The sequence below is a fragment of the Rhipicephalus microplus genome, chromosome 3, assembly GCF_043290135.1.
Source record: "Rhipicephalus microplus isolate Deutch F79 chromosome 3, USDA_Rmic, whole genome shotgun sequence".
NCBI classification, from domain to species: domain Eukaryota; kingdom Metazoa; phylum Arthropoda; class Arachnida; order Ixodida; family Ixodidae; genus Rhipicephalus; species Rhipicephalus microplus.
The window spans coordinates 141,969,776-141,990,916 of record NC_134702.1 but is presented as its reverse complement, the minus strand read 5'-3'; the positions used below and the strand labels follow the sequence as shown (position 1 = coordinate 141,990,916).

The 21,141-nt window shown below is 48.0% G+C and overlaps 2 protein-coding genes across 2 annotated transcripts in view; one reads left to right on the top strand and one right to left on the bottom strand.

The window, feature by feature from the left end:
• Positions 1-21,141, top strand: part of LOC119185430 (uncharacterized) — a 391,205-nt gene that overhangs the window by 309,247 nt on the left and 60,817 nt on the right. The gene's annotated exons all lie outside the window — the stretch shown is intronic.
• Positions 7,806-20,282, bottom strand: LOC142803376 (uncharacterized). The gene is made up of 3 exons (XM_075888493.1): positions 20,082-20,282; positions 10,135-10,289; positions 7,806-8,165 (listed from the first exon to the last, which is right to left on the bottom strand). Exons 1-3 carry the CDS (start codon positions 20,271-20,273, stop codon positions 7,952-7,954), a joined length of 561 nt encoding a protein of 186 aa, XP_075744608.1. The 5' UTR covers positions 20,274-20,282; the 3' UTR covers positions 7,806-7,951.

Below are 21,141 nucleotides of genomic sequence, written 5' to 3'. Positions count from 1 at the left end.
CGCCCGCTCAATGACAGTCGCCTCTTTGATGAATTCATCCACTGTTGTTGGCGGATTTCGTACAAGGCCGGCGAAAAGCGGTTCCTTAACTCCCCGCATCAGATGACGAACTTTCCTTGCCTCGGGCATGTCAGGGTCAGCGCGGCGAAATAGGCGGACCATATCCTCAGCGAACATGGCCACGCTTTCGTTCGGCTTTTGCATGCGGGCTTCGATCATCTGTTGTGCGAGATCCCGTCGGTCCGCACTCAGGAACGTCTCGAGAAGCTTTTGGCGGAAATCGTCCCAGGTTTGGAAAGTAGGCTCCCTGTTCTCGTACCATGTGCGAGCGCTATTTTCCATTGCGAAGTAGGCACGGCCAAGTTTTTCTTGCACGCTCCAACGATTCACCACAGCGGTCCGCTCGAACTGGTCGAGCCAGTCCTCGACATCTTCATACGGTTCTCCACGGAAGACTTCGGGAACACGAGGAGTCTCAAAAGTTACCTGGTAAGGGTGAGTCGTTTGGGCCGGGGCCGGGGGAAGATTCGCAGACGCTGAAGGGGCCGCCATGTTGGTAACAGGAGATGCCCACAAGAGTTCTGGGCTTAGGCCTAATAGGCGCCGGCTGAATCGGTGTACTGGAGTCGCAACAAGACGTTGAGGCTCCGGACTGGGTGTACGGTCCCGAACAACGCTTTCTTGCATCAGGTTGCAGGCCTCAGCACCTCCACCAGTGTCCCGACGTCAAGAGAGAGGTCGTACTAGAAGACGCTGAGAAAACAGCAGCGGGTCGGTCTTTTTGTTAACCGCGTGAGAGAGAGTTCCTCATCTTTGTCGTTGTTGCATTCTGCATAAAAGCGTGCAGATGCGCGTATGCGCTGTCGCCTTCGTCTTTTTCGCGGGACGCACGTGACAATATATATATATATTGTAGCGAAGCCTCCGAACTATGAAATGGGTCGAACTCTTGAGTACCCTCTAGTGGGGCTACCCAACAAGAACGCCGCTCACACTGAGAGCCCGTGCTTGGCCGTTACTGTCGCCATTGTGCTTGCTCGCTGTGGACCGGCTATTAAACGCCTTAACATTTTGGTGGAGAGTGCTGTGCCCTTCAAACATCTTTGGTTCACATTCGATGCCCTTGGAGCTTAGATCCCGTACCGTGCCTTCAACCATGCAACAAGACGCCGCTCAGCAAACGCTTCCTCCTGCGCCGACGCCATGTTCCGGTGTCCCCCGCATCCGCGACCCACCTGTTTTCACCGGCGCGGATGGCACCGACGTCGAGGACTGGCTCGTCATGTACGAACGCGTCAGCGTCCCCAATCATTGGGACGAGGCAGGTAAACTCGGCAACCTGGTTTTCTACCTCGCGGGTGTGGCCGGCATGTGGTATAACAACCACGCGTCTGATTTCGCAACCTGGTCCGATTTTAAGACCGCTATCACCAACGTTTTTGGCCGCCCTGCCGTTCGTAAGCTGCAAGCCGAGCAGCGCTTACGCGAACGCGCTCAGCAGGCCGGTGAATCATTCACCAGCTACATTGAAGACGTCTTGGACCTATGCAAGAAATGCAACGACAGCATGTCCGAATCAGACAAGATCCGGAACGTCATGAAGGGCATTGCTGATGATGCCTTCACGATGCTGCTGGCCAAAAACCCAGGCACAGTAGCTGAGGTCATCACGCTGTGCCAGAGCTACGAGGAGCTCCGCCGGCAGCGTTCGATGACCCGTCGCTCCACACCACGAGATGCAGGGCTTGCAGGCTTGGAGGCGAGCTGTGACCAGGTGGCACTGCTGGCAGGCCTCAAGTCCTTCATACGTGAGGAAATCGCACGGCAGTCCTCTCTCCTGCCCTTCGCCCACCCACCGGCTGCTCAACAATCGGCCACTACCATTTCCCCCCCCATCCGCCGAGCGATTGAGCAGGAAATAGCGGAGGTTATGCCTGCGTACCACCCACAACAGCTTCCGGCTCCTGTACCCCCAAGTTACGCCCAAGTGGTCGCCAGGCCGCCTCCAGTCGTTCAAGCGCCCGCCCTACTGACTTACGCCGAAGCTGCCGCACGACCTCCATCCTTTGCAGCGGGTATGCCGGCTACGTATGTTGACGTGACCTCTCAGACTCAGCTCCAGCACCCCCTGCAGCCTTTCCAGCCACCGTTCCGTCCATCGGCTCTTGCGTCATGGACAAGACCTACCCCGGCGAACCGATGGCGCACATCCGACAACCGGCCCATTTGCTTTGCCTGCGGTTACGCCGGCCACGTAGCGCGTTATTGCACTCGCGTACAGACGCCCCATATCTCGTCACCTGTTGCTGGACAGATTAGGGGTACCTATCACGAGGAAACGCCGTCTATGCCACCGCCAACTCGCCTATCTTCATCTTCTCGTAGGTCACCGTCTCCACGACGTCGTTCCCCGTCTCCCATGCGGCCAAGTTCAGCTGCTCACGAGCGGGAAAACTAGTCGTCGCAGTCCCCGAGGCAAGGACTGCGATGCTATCGCATTGTGAAAGCCCTCAGAGCCGCCCATCTAATGTCATTGACGTGCTTGTGGACGGTGTTCACGCATCTGCTCTTATTGACACAGGAGCTGCAGTATCCGTTATGGACGAAACATTTTGCCGCTTGCTTCGTAAAGTGACGACGCCAATTTCTGGATTGTCCCTTCGTACCGCCGGTTTGCATCGTATCCATCCTACAGCAGGGTGCACAGCTCGCGTTGTCGTTCAGGACGTTCTGTATGTCGCCCAATTCATCATCATTCCCGCATGCTCTCATGACGTCATCCTGGGGTGGGATTTTCTCTCCCGCAACGACGCCGTCATCCATTGTGCCGCCGCCGAAATTGAACTCTCCCCCTTCTCGCATTTGACGCCGGAAGACAGTTCTTCGAAAGTGAGCAAGATTCTCGTGAAAGACGATACCATAGTGCCTCCAAGCTCCACGATGGGTGTATCTGTGTACTGCGCTGGACTCTCCGACACAATTGCACTCGTTTCGCCATCCGACCGTGCTTGCCGAAGGAAAGGGTTGCTAGTACCTTTCGCGACCGTGCAAATCACCCAGGGCAACGCCTCTATTTTCGTGACCAACCCATCCCCGTACACTGTTACCTTGGTTCGAGGGGAATGTCTCGGCAGAGTGGAACCAGTGGATGACGCACAAGTCCTGGACGTACCTGATGACTCGCGTTGTCCCACTTTGCGTACCATCAGTGCTGTTTCCACTTCTGATTCGTCATCTCCTGATGTATTTGGCCCTTGCATTGATGACAACCTCACGTCGGTACAGCGTTCCCAGCTTCTGAACCTGTTGCGAGAATATCGTTCTTCTTTCGATGTCGGGCGAAGTTCTCTCGGTCGTGCGTCCGCTGTTACGCATCGTATCGACACTGGTGCCCATCCACCATTACGGCAACGTCCCTACCGCGTGTCGCCTGCTGAACGTCGGGAAATTAACGAGCAGGTTGATGATATGCTCAGACGCGACGTTATTCGGCCCTCGGACAGTCCATGGGCGTCTCCTGTTGTTCTTGTTGCGAAGAAAGATGGTTCTGCGCGGTTCTGTGTAGACTACAGACGGCTCAATAAGATCACTCGCAAGGATGTTTACCCACTGCCGCGCATCGATGACGCAATTGACAGCCTTCACGGAGCCGAATTTTTTTCTTCTCTCGATCTGCGCTCGGGGTACTGGCAAGTACCCATGGCTGATGACGCTCGACCGAAGACTGCGTTCATCACACCCGACGGCTTGTACGAATTCAACGTCATGCCGTTTGGTCTATGTAATGCACCTGCGACCTTTGAGCGCATGATGGACACCGTTCTGCGCAACTTGAAATGGCACACGTGCTTGTGTTACCTCGATGACGTTGTTGTGTTCGCTCCAGATTTCTCTACGCACCTCCAACGTCTGAAAGAAGTTTTTGCACGTGTCAGCAATGCCGGCTTGCAACTAAATCTGAAGAAGTGCCGCTTTGCAGCACGGCAACTCACCATCCTTGGGTACGTCGTGTCCAAGGATGGCATTCTTCCTGACCCAGCCAAGCTTCGGGCCGTGGCCGAATTCCCCAAACCTGCGTCCGTCAAAGAACTGCGTAGTTTCGTGGGCCTGTGCTCGTACTTCCGACGCTTCATACGAAACTTTGCCACGATCATATCACCGCTGACGAAGCTCCTTGGAAGTAACGGGTCCCTCAATTCGTGGTCGTCTGAGTGCGACGACGCGTTCGCGAAGCTCCGCCATGTGTTGACATCTCCTCCCATTCTACGCCACTACGACCCTACGGCCCCGACGGAGGTGCACACAGACGCCAGCGGTGTAGGCCTCGGCGCTGTCCTGGCGCAGCGCAAACCCGGATTCCCTGAATATGTCGTAGCATATGCAAGCCGTACGCTCACGAGAGCTGAGACAAACTACACCGTCACGGAGAAAGAGTGCCTGGCGATCGTCTGGGCTCTTACAAAGTTTCGACCGTATTTGTATGGTCGCCCATTCGATGTCGTCACCGACCATCATGCACTATGCTGGCTTTCATCATTGAAGGATCCCTCAGGCCGTCTCGCCCGTTGGGCTCTTCGTTTACAAGACTACGACATCCGCGTGCTGTACCGCAATGGACGCCAGCATGCTGATGCCGACGCCCTCTCGCGCTCCCCTCTGCCTGAAGGTGATGTGCTCTGCTCAGTATCTTCGGCTGCTGTTTCTGCCATTGACGTTGACATAATCGCTACCGAACAGCGAAAGGATAATTGGATCGGCCCGCTGATCGACTTGCTGTCTGATCCATCCGCAACGCCATCCACGCGTGCATTGCGTCGTCAAGCTCGCCATTTCGCCATTCGTGATGGCCTTCTACACCGACGCAATTACGACGCCGACGGCCGGCAGTGGTTACTCGTGATACCCCGCAGTCTGCGGTCAGAGATATGTGAATCCTTCCATTCTGATCCGCAATGCGCGCACTCTGGGGTATTCAAAACCTACCATCGCATTCGACAACGCTACTTCTGGCGCGGGATGTACCGCTATGTGCAGCAGTTCGTTCGCTCTTGCCTCACTTGCCAACGCCGTAAACCGTCAGCTCACATGTCGCACGCCAGTCTACAACCGTTACCTTGCCCTGACCGTCCCTTTGGGCGCGTAGGTATCGATTTGTATGGACCACTTCCTCTGACGTCGGCTGGTAACCGCTGGGCCATCGTTGCCGTTGACCATTTAACGCGATACGCCGAAACCGCCGCTCTCCCTGCGGCTGCTGCGCGCGATGTTGCGTCCTTCCTGCTGCATCGATTTATACTGCGCCACGGACCACCCCAAGAGCTTCTCAGCGATCGAGGCCGTGTCTTCTTGTCGGAAGTCGTCGAAGCCATTCTGACGGAGTGCCATTCTGTCCACCGCAAAACTACTGCTTACCACCCACAGACGAATGGCCTCACCGAACGCTTTAACCGCACCCTCGGCGACATGCTTTCTATGTACGTCGCTGCCAACCACACTAATTGGGATAATATACTGCCCTTCGTCACCTACGCCTACAACACCGCCCCTCAGAGCACGACTGGTTTTTCACCTTTCTACTTGCTGTACGGAAGGCACCCGTCGCACACCATGGACACGATACTCCCGTACACGCCGGATCCATCTGAGTGTAAACCTATTTCCGAGACAGCCAGGCTTGCTGAAGAGTGTCGCGAGCTTGCCAAGACTTTTACGACGCAAGAGAAAGAGCGGCAGAAGAGTATCCGTGATGCCAGCACCACTTCTGAGCCCACGTTCCTTCCTGGTGCGCTTGTATGGATCTCGATCCCGACCTCTGCCGCTGGCCTCTCTTCCAAACTACGTCCCAAATACGAAGGCCCCTACCGTGTCATCGAGCGCACCTCACCCGTCAACTATCTGATCGAACCCGTTGAACAATCTTCGGACATGCGCCGCCGTGGGCGAGACATCGTCAATGTGGAGCGCCTGAAGGCTTATTATGACCCCCTCATAGTAACAAGCTGTTAGGTCGCCAGGCGGCTCCCTCTTCGACCCCGGGGTAATTGTAGCGAAGCCTCCGAACTATGAAATGGGTCGAACTCTTGAGTACCCTCTAGTGGGGCTACCCAACAAGAACGCCGCTCACACTGAGAGCCCGTGCTTGGCCGTTACTGTCGCCATTGTGCTTGCTCGCTGTGGACCGGCTATTAAACGCCTTAACAATATATATATATATATATATATATATATATATATATATATATACGTTCTTTGATGTTATCTTTGACACTACTGTATTTTTCTGCCTTGTGGGCGTTTGGTCTTGTTCGCAAGACACGTCACGCTTGAGAGTAATAACGTGCTCACGCGGGCCTTTTTAAGGTCTGCATGGATCAATAGCCGTCAAGGCATGTTCATTGGTTTTTGCCTAAAAGCACTGAGTGTAATGCCAGCTATTTAAATAGCAACCTTGTGACATCAAAACACGAGAGTAAGAACGAAAGTGCGAAGAAGCGCATCGACGCACTTTTCATAGACTTTTCTAAGGCTTTTGATCGTGTTCCTCATAACCGGCTAATGTTAAAAATACGTCACCTCTGCCTCGACCAGAAAACGACTGCATGGATACAAGAGTTTATAAACAACAGGTCTCAGTCAGTTAAACTTAACAACTGCATATCTCATCCTACCCGAGTAACATCTGTTTTACCACAAGGCAGTGTGCTGGGTCCTCTTCTCTTTTTAGTATACATTAATGACATTGCATATAACATAAGTTCATCAATTTGTCTTTTCGCGGATGATTGCGTTGTTTAAAGGAAAAAGAGGATCTTACCAGGTTAGGGGAATGATGCAGCAAATGGCAAATGGAAACTAATGTCGAAAAAACCAAGCACATGTTTACCAATATCGCTTCTGCAGGCTATAGCTATTATAAAATAAACGATTCGATAATAGAAAAAGTCACGTCATTTAGGAATCTGGGTGTATTACTCACTTCAGATCTAAGCTGGACTGCTCACATAGAGTATACTAATAATATGGCTCTCAAGAAATTCCGCCTCCTTAAACGTCGCTTGCATTTCACTAATAAGGACACAAGACTGCGCGCTTTCAATTCATTGGTTCGGCGATCCCTGGAATACGCTTCAATCATATGGCATCTTCACCAAATCGGTCTTACTCACATGCTCGAAACGGTACAGCATAAAGCTCCTCGGTTCATCTCATCATCCTACTCAAGTTACATAAGTGTTTCTTTACTAAAATTGGACCTTAGCCTACCACACTTGCCATGCACAGGCGACATACTCGACTATCGTTCTTTCACTCACTTTATCACAGCAACTTATCCTTCGCCCAGTCTCATATCTTGCCAGCCCCTAATACTTCAACCTACCTCGATGATGCCCACAAGGTGGCCCCCATTTTCGCTAGGACTAAGAAGTTTCGATATTCGCCATTATCATTATGCATAACCGAGTGGAATTCTCTTCTACCTAACATCGCAGAAATAACAGATCTTTTCATATTTACCTCCATGCTTCAGGGCTATTTACATAGTGAAAAGCACGGCTGACCTCTGCCTGAATGCCCTCGTTTCGTCTGCTGTTTTTGCTCCCGATACTTATTCAGGGTTCTTCCATGTAATTTTCATAGGTGTTTTCATTGTTATCGTGCTAATGAATATGTATTCGATTAATGATGGTGAACGTATTTGACTCGAAGCTATGATTCGATTTACTCGCTGTTTCCTTTTATTGTTTACTTTTTGGTATTCCGTTTTCTGTTCATATTAGTTGAAATGAATGTATTCGCTTAAATCCCCCTATGTAATGCCGAATTGGGCCTTTAGGGCATATAAATAAATAAACAAACAAATAAATAAATAAATAAATAATTATTACTGATCTGATTGCGAATATATTTGCGATGCATCGGTAAAAAAACTAATTCAGAATGATTGAAGCTATCAGGGGGTTTCCTCCGTGGCAAATTCACTGGAATCAGAGTCCGGATGTCTGATGCTCCCCAGCAGGAGAGCGTCAATTTTCTCGCAAGTCTTGTGAACAAACCTAGGTGGGGCCGACAGCTTCATGCCGCCCTTGATGGTGACCGAGATTGCTGTCCACCGCGAGTCCTCGATCATCACGGGCCAAGGATTGCCATTTACGCTCGGCAGTCTCCTGCGAAAGATCAGGGTGACATATGGGAGAAGTTGCTCGGTTGCAGGATGATGCAGGTTAGAAGCTCATAACAAGTCTTAATAAAACAATTTTCATTTTACAGTCACTCCAGATAGCTCAATAAGAACAGCTATCACTAACGCAATACATGTCACGCAATAAGTGCTGCCAGCTGTTGCTGCGCCCCCAGAAATGATCATAATATATAAGGTTTTACGTCCCAAAACCACCCCATGATTATCAGAGAGTTGTACTGAAGGACTCTGGAAATTTTGACCATCTGGCGTTCTTTATCTGGCTGACATCGGCTGATCGCAGAGTACATTGACCCCTACCTATAAACCTTCATTGAAATGCGACCGCTACGGCCGGAATCGAACTCGTGACCTTCGGATCAGCAGCTGAGCACGTTAACCCCTACACTACCGCAGTGGACGCCTTAAAAATGAAACGTTTTGCTATTAAAATACACTGGTCATTTGAAGAATGTGTCAATTAGTCCAACCCGGAATAATCGATGGTTAGAATTTGGAACAATAACGATTTTATTTGCATATTTGCTCGGAAAGCCCCCTAAGAAAGCACACAGGTTTTTGTGCACTGTGTGAGGTCTGTGAATCAAAATGTGAAGTTGAAACGAGAATTTACAGCTGTAGATGCTCTTCACTTGTACGCCTTTCGTACTTACTCATTAATTTTGGTTACGGGGCCAAATCATGTAGCCCTTCACGCAACGCAACCCTTCAGCATGTAAATACCAACAAAATTCATTTGAAGTGAATTGAATTTGCCTCTCCTAAATATGGGTTCCTAATGGACAGATAATCTAGTGGACACATGAAACATGTTACCATGCAGTGAGGAAGAAAAAGGACAATTGAATATTGGTACATTCCTGAAAAAAAAAAGAACAGCATGACTACAATGAAGAAACACACAAAAGACGCATAACTGTGCTCTTTCTCTGTCTTTTTTTTTTCTGTGTACTCTGCGTCATCTCGGTGCTTGTTTTTCAAGTATCCACGTTCAAGTCACCGTGACTGTCCCTTGTTGAAGGCATAGAGTTTACCAAAATTAATAAATAATAAATATATAGATGAATAAATAAATAAGTTAATTAAATTAACAAGAGGGCACTCTGGCGCTGCGATCGTTCAGCGACCAGGGGAATGATGAGTAGTACGCACATTTGCCTAGTCTTTGTACTTACGGCTTTGTTTATTGCTGGTTACGGTTTTGTTTTGATAGAAAGAATAAACCCGTTGGAACTTAGTGACTTGATTCGACATGGTAAGCCTAAAAGGATAAGGTTGTGAAGCGCAAACGGTGAACATTCGCTAATTTTTGTTTTCATGAAATACCAGCTCCAAGCTACACGAACACGCACGGAGCCAGAAGCAGGACAGAAGTACGAAAATTAGACAAGTGTGTGTACTACCCATCATTCCCCTGCTCGCTGAAGTGCCATGTGTTGCAGCTCCCATAGACACTAGCGCCAGAGTTCCCTCTAGTGTATAATAAGAAACTATATGGTTGAATGTTTATTCGAAAATTCAAAATGGGCAGAGGCTTCTGCACTGTGAGATAAGAGACTTCCACAGGCCACGTGCGCGTTCTTAGGACAACTCAAAACACTATTTCAGGAGTAGAGCAGCAGACAACGTTTGCGGAAATTCTAGTGATTTACCAACTACCACATATTCTCCTGCTATTTTGTGCGAACAAACTGTTTTGTATACCCATAAAGACAATGGGATGTACAAAATGTGCAGTGAATGCCAGAAAGAAATGCTCACTGCAGTAGGCTTCAGTGACTACGGCGCATCTCGTTAGACAACGACATTTCGAGCTTCTCTGTCCCTTTAATTTACATGTTTCCTAGTGTAGATAAGATAGTGAAGGTAGCTCTTTATAAATACATCATAATGACAAGGGTCTGAGTAAAGATGTGAATAAAAAAACAACTTACCCCTTTTTTATGAAGGTGGACCACACCTTCATATATGCGAGGCTCATTTCTTTCATGCGTTCGGGGTAGGGTGGGTCAGAGGATATTAGTGGCACGCCAAACAGCATGTCCAAGTCGGGAAAAGGGATCTCCACCACATCACTTGGAAATAAATTCTGGAGAATAAGCAACAACAGTAGACAAATATAGCGATTGTGTTGAAAATTTTCCTTTGGGCTAGCACAATAATCATTGAGCCTTTTCATAATGTTCGGACAATTGTTGAGATTGTTGTATGTTTAAAGGCTTTTTATCGAGGTTTGTATCATTGTATACGTCCTCTAACTCTCTTTGTCTTTGCTCCTCACTAAGCAACTCCAACCACCAGTCTTGACCGACATCACTGAATTACTGCTCACACGTCGTTATTGAAATGTGGATGACAACGCGTGTAAATATCTAGGATTGTCATTTTGCATTATTTCGTGACAATGATGTGCTATTATTTGGGTACCAAGCTCAAGTTGAAAGCACTAAACACAATCTGTAATTTAGCTGTACGAAGTCCCCTAGGATAAGGGCACTCTCACGGGGAACTTAAAATGAGAGAAAACAGAATTTCTTGTGTTTGGGACTTTTGCTGATAAAACAGATTCCGTGTCTGCGACGGTAGCGGATACAAACTGAATAGGTGTGTCATTTAGGCCTTACTTCGGTGACCTGCGGCAAGCGGGCCGCATGCGGCCATCGGGACAGTAATATGCGACGCCTGGCACAACATAAAATCCCTCACCTCTCCCCTTTGCCAATTCCTTGTTCAAAGTTGACCAGGCGTCAGGTGGGGTTTTTGCTTGCAACCTATTGTTGCGAGTAATAACAACCTTTCGGCATGCCCCAAGAAAATAAACATGGTTTTCATTAGAGTTCTTTACATCCCACCACTATTTGCCGTGCGCCCCCACCACATGTAAGCTTCGTGCAATTCGGCTGTGCGCCCCAAAAGGCTGCCGACGCCTGCTACAGGGCAGCACTGAAAACAGATGCCACGCTGATAAGTAGGCCGAAATGAAACGAAACAACAATATATGTTGCATGTTCATATATTCCGTGATTTTCTAAAAAAGAGTTGTTCCACAGATCCAAATAAATGCGGGCAGCCTATATTATTGCTGCAATGCGAGACGAACAGCGGAGCTTGTGACTGACCAAGCTTTAGTTCATTTCAATAAGCCCGTTTTGGGGTTAGGGTATTCGTTGCTGAGTGATGGCTGAGTGAAGTGATGGCTGAGTGAAGTATAAACTATATTGCTTGGGGAACAGTAATCACGGCAACATGAAGTAAACGGTTAGATATAAGATGCCTAATTAATTATGGATGAATCAAAATGTATTATATAGCTGAGATTTAACGATCACGTGGGGAAATGGGAAAATTTGAATTAGTAAGAAAATGCTAGGCAGGCTCATAAAGACGATACCGATCAATTATTATTCGTTAGTCCTTAATTAGAAGGGTTCCATAAAGATCAATAAGAGAAGACATATCTATATGCCTCTTGCAACTCATCAGGACTCAAGGTACCATTTGTTGATAGACAACGTATGAGATCATTTTCCTGCAAGAAGATTGACTTGGGCTATCAGAAACGTTCCGTAAATCAGAAGCAACAATTATAGTCTGGGAGATCCAGAGCTGCCACCGAAATTCTGGAGCGAGCACTCATATTGCACCAAGCGAAATCTGCCAGTGAAAGACGTAGATGCCCTGCAGGAGGTCGTTCAGGAAGCTGTTTACAAATACGCCACTAAGGGCGCGTTCTAACTTGGCCTCGAAGAGAGCGAAACTGGCGAAAAATTCCGGAAACTGGCTCGTTTAGCCGCCCAAGTGGCTGGAAAACCACGCCGCTCGGCCGGCGCACTAGAATCGCTCCATGACCGATTCTCCCGTCACATGACACCGGACCCGATTTCCGCTTCACAGCCTTGGCTGCGCTATATCAAATCATGTGAACAAACCAGCCGGCCGCAGATTCAACATCGCAGCACAGGCGTCGGCTCGCATCGACTCAAATAAAAAACTACCCATGCAGCATGACGAAACTTGACGGCCTCAACAAGGATGTGTTCATCGAGAGCCTGGTTTGGATTACGATCACCGAGAACTCTGAAATCAGACAGGGCAATGACAGCGAGTCGGCATGCCCCATAGTGTCCCACCTCACTTTTGTGTACAGCCAATCAAATCCGTCGCCGCCGCCGCCGGTGCGTTCGCTCGTGTTGTTCCTGCAGGCTTATCTTCCGAAACAATGTTTCAAAAGGTGCGAGCTGTTTTTTTTCACTACTTTGCGTGAATAACTATAATTCGGTACGAATTTTAGTTACCTAAAAGCAGGCAAAAACGAATAAATTGTCAAGGTATCATAGGGAGTGGCGGCGGGATGGAAGAGAACTAATGTGAACATCTTCGACGTGCACGGCCGTGGTTTTCCAGGCGCTCTGGCGTTTTCGTTTCTCTTCACTTCTCAAGTGTTAACGTGCCTTAAATGATTGTTCCATAAATGATTCCCTTTCCCACTATCTAAATTTTTATGACAAATTTGTTCCCACTGCGGAGAAGAACCGTTTTCTTATGTTGCACCGACAAATATGAACCAGCACATGGAAATCTTTACGACTATGCGTCGTGCTCCTACCCAACGCTATCAAGGCAATGAGAGTGGCATGATCGTTCAAATCCACGGATTAAGGTTTTGGTAGCTCTCCGCTAGACCAGGACGTCTTGACGGAACTACAGAAAAGCAAATAAAAGGTAAAACTGGCTATTCATGGTGTTATTTTCGGTAGAATTTTCTCCACAGGAGCAATCTCAGCCGTTTTGCAAAGCTCATATCACGCACATTGACAGAAGTGACGTGTGCTTCTCGTCGTATTTCCACCCAAATACACGAATTGGTGGCGGAGCAATAAGAGTAATTTATCTCAGAGCGAGTTGCTCTAAATCTACCAGTGAGAAACGTGAACCAACTCCAAACCTACCAGTGAAATTCAGAGTTGTCCCTACGGAGCAAAAAAAAAGAAGAAGAAAACCAGCTCTGGATTTACCAGTACAAAATACCATAAAATCAACCAACTAGTTTTGCGACATTGGCTGTGCAGATGGAGCTTCTAGAGCAGCACTTAAAAAAACGCCCCATTTTGAGCTTATGAGATCAACTTAGGTTATTAGTATTGTACATAACATGACAACAATGACCAAAAACAATGCTTGAACTGAACGCGAAGCATGTAATATTAATATAAGTAAACACCCTTCTTGCAGTTTGTCCTTTTTGTGGCACTGCTTCGCGCAAGTTCTTATTATAGAAGATATGCGACCTAGCTCAGAAGCAACTGTGCGTTCCTGCATGCATATTTAGCTGGTTAAGAGGCATACATAAAGATTGTATGTAACGGACTCAGGTGCACACCACCTTACGTTGTCTTTTATTACATCCTTCACTTTTGTTAGTGACTCATTGCGCCTCAGCAATTCTTTAGTTTATGATTGTACTATAAGGGCCTAACATAACTTTTTTCAATGAATGCACATTCTTTCAATCGTTCACCGTGTGTTCGAAAACTGAGGCACATCCTCTCTTTCTTTTCCTCGTAAAAATTTATCCTCGACGGGAAAGTCTGGGTCATTTTTTACTATCACAAATTACACACTACTTAGTTTCAATACGATCTGTATAAGATTGAAACAATGCGGTCGCTTAGTCGAGTATCCCACCTAAATATTGTCATGTACCAGTGACGGCATGGAAGACGGAAACTGGGAGGCTCTTATGAATGATAGAGAACATGTTTGTTAGGAGGACTTGCGCTGATAAGAAAAAATTGGCCTCATATCTGCATGTTAATGCGCGAATGTCATCGAAGGACGATAGTCTTGTGTGTGGAGAGAGTGAACAAAACATTTGATTGATGATCTGCGCATCAAAATTGGTGAATGGTACTCTGGAGGCGCTGCGTTACAGTGGAGGCGAACAAGCGCATCAAGTCACGTCACACGTGAGACATGAGCGCCATCTGGCAATTTTCTTGGAAAACGAAGCGCATGGCTCTGAGATGGGTGGGCGCGCCCGTCTCAGGGGTTATAAGCTGTAGAACGCAAGGCAACAGGTAGGTGCCACCAACGTCTCGTCTAAGTAAAGCGTTGGAAACACTCAATTTTTTGTGCAAGCGTTGCATGGACAGCGCAGCGTGATAAGTGCTACGGTCCTTAAAATTACCTATGTATGCCTTTTCTGGTAAAAGACGCACATGCAGATTACATACGTGTTATGGTGCCCCATACACGCGCAATAATGGCTTTGTAATTGACGATTGCACAATTATGAACGCTAAATCTTGAGCAAAATTGGTGGACACAGCGGATGGAGTCGGCAGTTTCAAGTACCTGGTGTGGTTAACAGTGTACAAACAGACAAATGTACATACAGACAGACTAAAAATTTTGCGTCGAAGGTCCTTAAAAATAGATCGTCGTCTTTGAAAACTGCACGCCTCGGTTTCGATAGCGGCTAACGATGTATTCGGAGGCTGTCAGCGGATAGATAGTGCGTTGAATTTCCCGATAGCGTCGACCACTCGAGACACGCCCCGGTGATTTGTGCCACTGTAATGTAGAATGGCCTGAGTCAGCTCTGCTATAGCAGCTGTTCCCCTGTCTGTGGTGAGCAACTCAGGAGCTCTGTGTTGCAGGAGAATTGATTCACGAAAAATTTGGTGACTTCTACCACTGTATCATTAGGTAAGGGCTTTGCTTCGGCGTATCGTGCGAGGTAATCTGTCGCCACTATAACACACTTGTTACCTGACGTTGATTTACAAAAGGGGCCCAGCAGGTTCATATTGATTTGTTGGAATGACCTCAAAGGCGGTTTAATCGGCTGTAGGAATCCAGCTGGTCTTGGTGGTGTTTTGCGGGGCTGACATTTCCCGCAAGTCTTTACGTAACGTGCGACATCTGCGGAGAGACGGGGCAAGTAGTACCTCTGTTGGATTCTGTGGCGTGCATGGGGAAAACCAGGGCGGCCAATGGTGGGTTCATCATGTAGGGCTTGTAGAATTTTTTTCTCGCAGGCTGGTTGGGAATGCTAGAAGGTAGGTGGTCTTATTGGGTGCAAAGCTCTTTTTCACGACCACTCAGTTTCGCACACAGAAGGGATATATGCCACACCTGAATGTTGCAGGAAAAGAGGAGGATTCGACGTCCAGGTACTTTGTTGCAGGTTGCGGTCCGAGCACTGCTGTTGTGGGAAAGTGCTGGTGCTGATCGGCCCAAGAAAAGCATCATTATCGTCGGGCTTTGGAGGTTGGCCGACGGGAACTAATGACGGGCAGTATGCGTCAGAGTGCTTACGGCCGGGCGTGTAGACTGCCCCCACATCGAACACGTGAAGACGTAGAGGCTCCATCAAGCTAGGTGGCCAGATGGGTGTTTCAAGTTGGCAAGCCAGCACAATGTGTGATGGTCAGTCACAACCTTGAAGAGACTGCCGTGCAATGACAGTCGGAATTTTAACGTGGCCCAAAATATCGCTAGACACTACTTCTCTGTCGAAAAATGTTCCAATTTCTACTTCAACAGAAAACGGCTAGCGTATGCTATGACAGTCTTGTAGTCTTCTTTGTTCTAAAAAAACAGCGTCGAAGCCGATGCCGCTCGCGTCCATATGAATTTCAGTTTCGGCGTTTTCGTCAAAGTGTCCAACGTACAGGCGGGGACTGTAAACGGCGTTTAAGTTCTTCGAATGAGTCCCGTTGTGCATCTGCCTATTTGAAAGGCACGTCTAACTTGGTCAGCTGCGTCAAGGGCACATCAATGTGCGAGTGCGAAAAATTTCTGACGAACCGCCAATTATATATGCGCATAGCCCTAAATACCTGTACACGGCTTTCTTGTCAGCTGGCTGAGGAAAATTTGCAATGGTATTTTTTCTGTAGATCTGGGCGTACCTCGCCTTTGCTTATGATGTGACTAAGAAACTGTAACTCCTCGTAGATGAAGTAGCATTTTTCTGGCTTCAGCCTTAGTCTTGATGATTTGATTGCGTCAATATTGTTCGAAGTTTTTTCCAGTGATCAATGATTTTGGATGAGAACACGACGACATCATCTAAATATACCAGACAGATTTGCCACTTCAGACCTGACAGTACTGTGTTCATTTCATGCTGAAAGCTTGCTGGGGCAGCACAAAGCCTGAATGGCGTCACTTAGAACTCGTACAGACCATTCGGTGTGACGAAGGTCGTTCTTTCCCGATCTCTTTCGTCGATTCTGATTGACCTATATCTGGTCTTCAGATCAATGGACGAGAAGTAATTTGCATGACTAAAGTACTCCAATGTATCATTGATCTGTGCTAAGTGGTATACGTCCTTCTTGGTCATGCTATTCAATCGGTGATAACCAACCCAAATCTGAGAGTTCCGTCCTTTTTTTATTTGACAAGGAACCGGTGCTTCCCAGGGCCTCTAAGATGGCTGAATCACACCTTCATGCAGCATTTCTTTTATTTGCTCTTGGATGGCTTGGCGTTCACGTGATGACACACCATAACAGCTTTGGCGGAGGGGCAGATATCTTCTTGTGTTATTATTCGGTGTTTTGCAACTAACGCTGGAAGAGGCAGCGATGCAGTTGCCGTAACTTCGGAGAAGGTTATGGAGCTGCTGTTGCCTGTGCTGGACAGGGAAGGGTTAATGTGGAATGTCGGCTCCTAGTTTCAGGTCTGCGTGGTCACTATGTCGGGTCTGACTGGGCGAGGGCATTGCTCACTTAGCATTTTCTTCGAAGGGGGCAATAGTTGCGGCATCAATCAAGTGACGAAACTCTTCGCTGAAGTTTCTTATCATCACGTCCATTTTCCCATTCTTGATTTCGGAAGTGCCTCTTGTGATTCCAATGAATCTGTCCAACAGAAGCTGCATGTTTCCCTCGACGATGTCATTGATATTTTCAGTAGTTGCTACGGTTACGTTCACCAGCATTGTTGATCGAGGTGGGACGATAACGTAACCTAGGAGCACATGGATGGCTGCTTGTTTCTTTAGCACAGAGTGTGAATTTATGGACTCATTCCTGGCAAGTATGATGAACCCGGACCTCAGATTGATAACATCGTGGTGGTGGTTCAGGAAATCTAGGCCGAGAATCTCGTCATGAGAGCACTGATGTAGCACCAAGAAAGTCGCTGGGTACGTGCGTCCATTGAATGCCACCTTTGCAGTGCAACGTCCGGATGGGGTGAGAATGTGGCCTCGTGCTGTGCGGATCTATTGGCCATTCCAAGCAATCTTTACCTTTTTAGTTGTGTGAATAGGTCATTGAAGACTGAGTAACGGGCGCCTGTATTTATCAAGACACTTACCGTGCGACCATGTAGACTTCTACGCTGGTGGTCCATGTACTGGAGTTGCAAGTAGTTTTGGGTTGGGTTCACGGCTTCTTTGGGTACTGTGACTGCTGTAGGGACCAGTCATTGTTATTTCAGTTGGAAAGCAGGCGTCATAGCAACCGTGTCACGTCATCCTTGTAGTAGTAGAGGCAGTGTCTTCATCGTCGTCGGCGGAGCCATTGTCATCGTCTAACTGTCTCGTTGTCGCTGCGTCGTCGTCGGTGGAGAATTTTCGCGTTTTCGTTCTGAAACAACCTCACCTCCAAAAGCTGCAGGTTTTAGTTTCCTACGGGGACTTGGGCACCTTCTTTGTGTTGCTGATGCATACCAGCGGTTTGGTGACGTGTGTCGTGTGGTCGATGGCAATGGTCAACCACTGGAAGTGTACTCGACGTGGCGTAAGTAGTCTTCGATGGCTGGCGCACGCTGCCCAGGGATTTGCCGCGGTGCCCCAGAGGAGAAACCCTGCAGTCTCCGCCTATAGCGGCAGATTCGAAGAATGTGGCTGGCCTCACCACAATAATTGTGTGGGGTTTTAACGTCACCAAACCACCATATGATTATAAGAGATGCCATAGTGGAGGGCTCCGGAAATTTCGACCCCCTGGGGTTTTTCAACACGCACCCAAATCTAAGCACACGGGCCTACAGCATTTTCACCTCCATCGAAAATGCAGCAGCCGCAGCCGGCATTTGATTCCACGATCTGTGACTGAGCAGCCCAATACTTTAGCCACTAGATCACAGCAGCGGGGTCACCACAATATAATCACAGAAGGTGGTCATCGGGAGTTCTCCAGGTGTCGCACTTTCTTGGCCCACGGCGTCACTCGTGTGTAGGGCGGTTGCGAAAAGAAGGATGACTTTTTGGGACGGCTGGGTCGCGTTGAGAGGGACTGGGAGCACCTCGTCAAGGTGGTGTACTGTGAACTTCCGTGGCGGGAGTCATAGAGTCAGCCTCTAGTCCCGTCGTCGCTGACACAGAGCCTAGCGCCTGCTGGATTTCTTCAGGTACTGCGTCTTAGAGAGACGCTACTTGGGGAGGAGGGGGGTGGGAGGTACACGGCAGCAGTCGATGTAGTTCTTCTCGAACCACTTCACGAATGACTTCCTGCAGCTCGTTGATGGTTAGCGTGCAAGTCACTGACCCCTCTCTAATTGGTTTCGAGTACAGTGAGTTAAGCTGCAGTGGACGGTTGATTTGCCGAGTTTTGGCATCGTGGGTCCTTGCAATGGTGCACGCTTTTTCGGTAAATTCAGTAACTCTTTGGGGGGGGGGGGGGCTTCTTATGAGGCCGTCGAAAAGAAGCGATTCTTTCACTTCTCGCATTAGGTACCCAACCTTTTTGTCTTCCCTTATGTTTTGGTCTGCTCGGCGAAATTAGCCGTTTCATTTTTTCCGACGTACATGTTTACAGTCTCCTTGGGTTGTTGGGTCATTGATTCAAGAAGCAGCTGTGCGCTTGGTTTTCGCATGACGCTGGTGATAGTCTTGAGCACCTCATTCCTTAAAATATTCTGCGTAATCAGTGTGGCCTCGTTGTTTTTGTATCACGTTTCGGCAGAGCAGTCTAGCAGAAAGTAAACGTATTAAAATTTCATTTATTCATCCCACCTGTTGATTGTAGCCCTCCGCTCGAATCGGTCCAACAGTTCTTCCGAGTCTTTAGCGGCGTAACCATGGAAAGTTGGGGGAATACGGGGCTGTTGCAAAATAACAGGGGTGGGTGTCGGCGCGTCGCTCATGATGGATGTGGAAGCTCAATTTCGCGGTCACCTGGGATCTGGTAGCAGTCCCAGCTCAGGCGGCAAGTTTTGGAGATAGCGGCTGTTTCGAGTATGCGTGAATTCAGTGTCCTTGTTCTCTGCGGTGGCCATTGTAGAATTACTCTTAGGCATAACCAGCCCCTCCACCAGACGTCTGTACTAGTGACGGCCCGGAAGAGGGACACTGGGAGGGTTTTTAGAAAGGGAGAGGACACGTTTAATAGGCGGACTTGCGACGCTATGAAGAAACTGCACGCGTCGGTTTCGGTGGCGGCTAATTATGCACTCGGAGGGCGTCGGGTGATAGATAGTGCACTGTATTTCCAGGCAACATGGACCACTCAAGACAGGCCCCCGAAACAGCTACGTGCACATGACCGCGATCATGCCAGATAAATTAGGACAATGTCGTATCACCAAAGGAGATAAGGCTGCTAGCCGGCATCCACGAAACAAGCAACAAAATGCTTCGCGGTAATACTATGTATCCGCAAGTGATCACGTGTCTTGCAATTGCACTTCGCTATATTTATGTTTAATATTGACTGGTTTTAATTTCCTCCCGCCTACAAGAACAACGTAAGGCGTCTTCGTGAACACTGATAGTGCTTTCAGTTGGCGCAAGTCTCACTAATTACAGCCACAATTTTGGTTGTAGCAATATTTGCTATTTAATATGCTCTTAAAATGACCCTTCCCGCCACTCTAAAGTCTCGAACCCCCAAGTGTGGCGTTAATTATAAACTTCACTTACATCGTCATCGTAGACAAAGCCGTATATCGTGGAGTGCGTGGCACGGAACAGGTAGCCGAGGAGCTCAATAGGACAACGGATCAGAAGGTTCTCCAGAAATTTGGGCCAAATATCGCTGCTTTGGACAGTGTCCCTGTGCCGCGTGTCGAAGATTGCAGCAAGGCCCGTGAAATTGAAGTATTCCTGGAGCATTGTAAGCGTGTCTTCCTGCGTGGAGTAGTAGAGTGACATCGTGAGTGCAACCATGTCACGCAAAAATGAATTAACAAAGTAAAAGTCATTGAATACGTGCGGTACCACTAAGTGCGCAAGTTAAAAAAAAAGAGATACACACAAGGGTGCTTGGAAATGTTGACATACTTTCTCACGTTGCATTTTTTAAAGCGTATATATAACTCACATTATTGTAAATATTCTCTATTGCTCCTGATTGGATCGAAGCAAGTTGCAATAGGCATGTAGCAGTCATCTTTTCATTCAACTGCCATAAAAAGGACACTTCATAATTGAAGCCGGAAAAAAAAGTTCTTGTGCTAGGAAATCAATGTATACCTATGTTTACAATTGCGGAATTGGGCAGAAGGTTGTAGGTGTATGCCTGGACTGCCCTTCTGTAAAACTGCAACATTCTTCGTGAGGGAATGTTTTACGTGGCCAACGTATAACTAAGAATATGAGCAAAATTTGTTTTTTTTTTTCAAAAAAATATGGTCGAAATTGCGGCCCCCCCTACCTCGAAGGGAAACGTGAGGAAATGTGAGTGCATTGCATAGCTTGAATACTGGCGTTTCACACGTGAGAACTCAGCGTTAGAAGAATGATTTTTGTTGCTTACACCAGGCGGTGAATAGCACGGTGTAGGATACCTACACAGTGTAGGATACCTACACTGTGCCCAAGAGCGCCGTTCGCCGCACGTTGTGTTTTTCTGTCGCGAGGAACGTGGTATTAGTTCCCAGCTCTAGTAGTTATCCTGCACGGCTAATAATACTCTGAAGTGAACAAAAACAAAACAGCGTTCTCAGCTCAGCTTTCGCGTTTCACAGTGGCGTCTCGAGCA

Coding starts and splice junctions, on each gene's coding strand:
- LOC142803376 (XM_075888493.1), bottom strand. CDS start 20,273: ATGCTCCAGGAATACTTCAATTTCACGGGCCTTGCTGCAATCTTCGAC. Junction 10,290..20,081: donor GCTTTGTCTACGATGACGAT/GTAAGTGAAGTT, acceptor CTTATTCTCCAG/AATTTATTTCCAAGTGATGT. Junction 8,166..10,134: donor TCCACCTTCATAAAAAAGGG/GTAAGTTGTTTT, acceptor GATCTTTCGCAG/GAGACTGCCGAGCGTAAATG.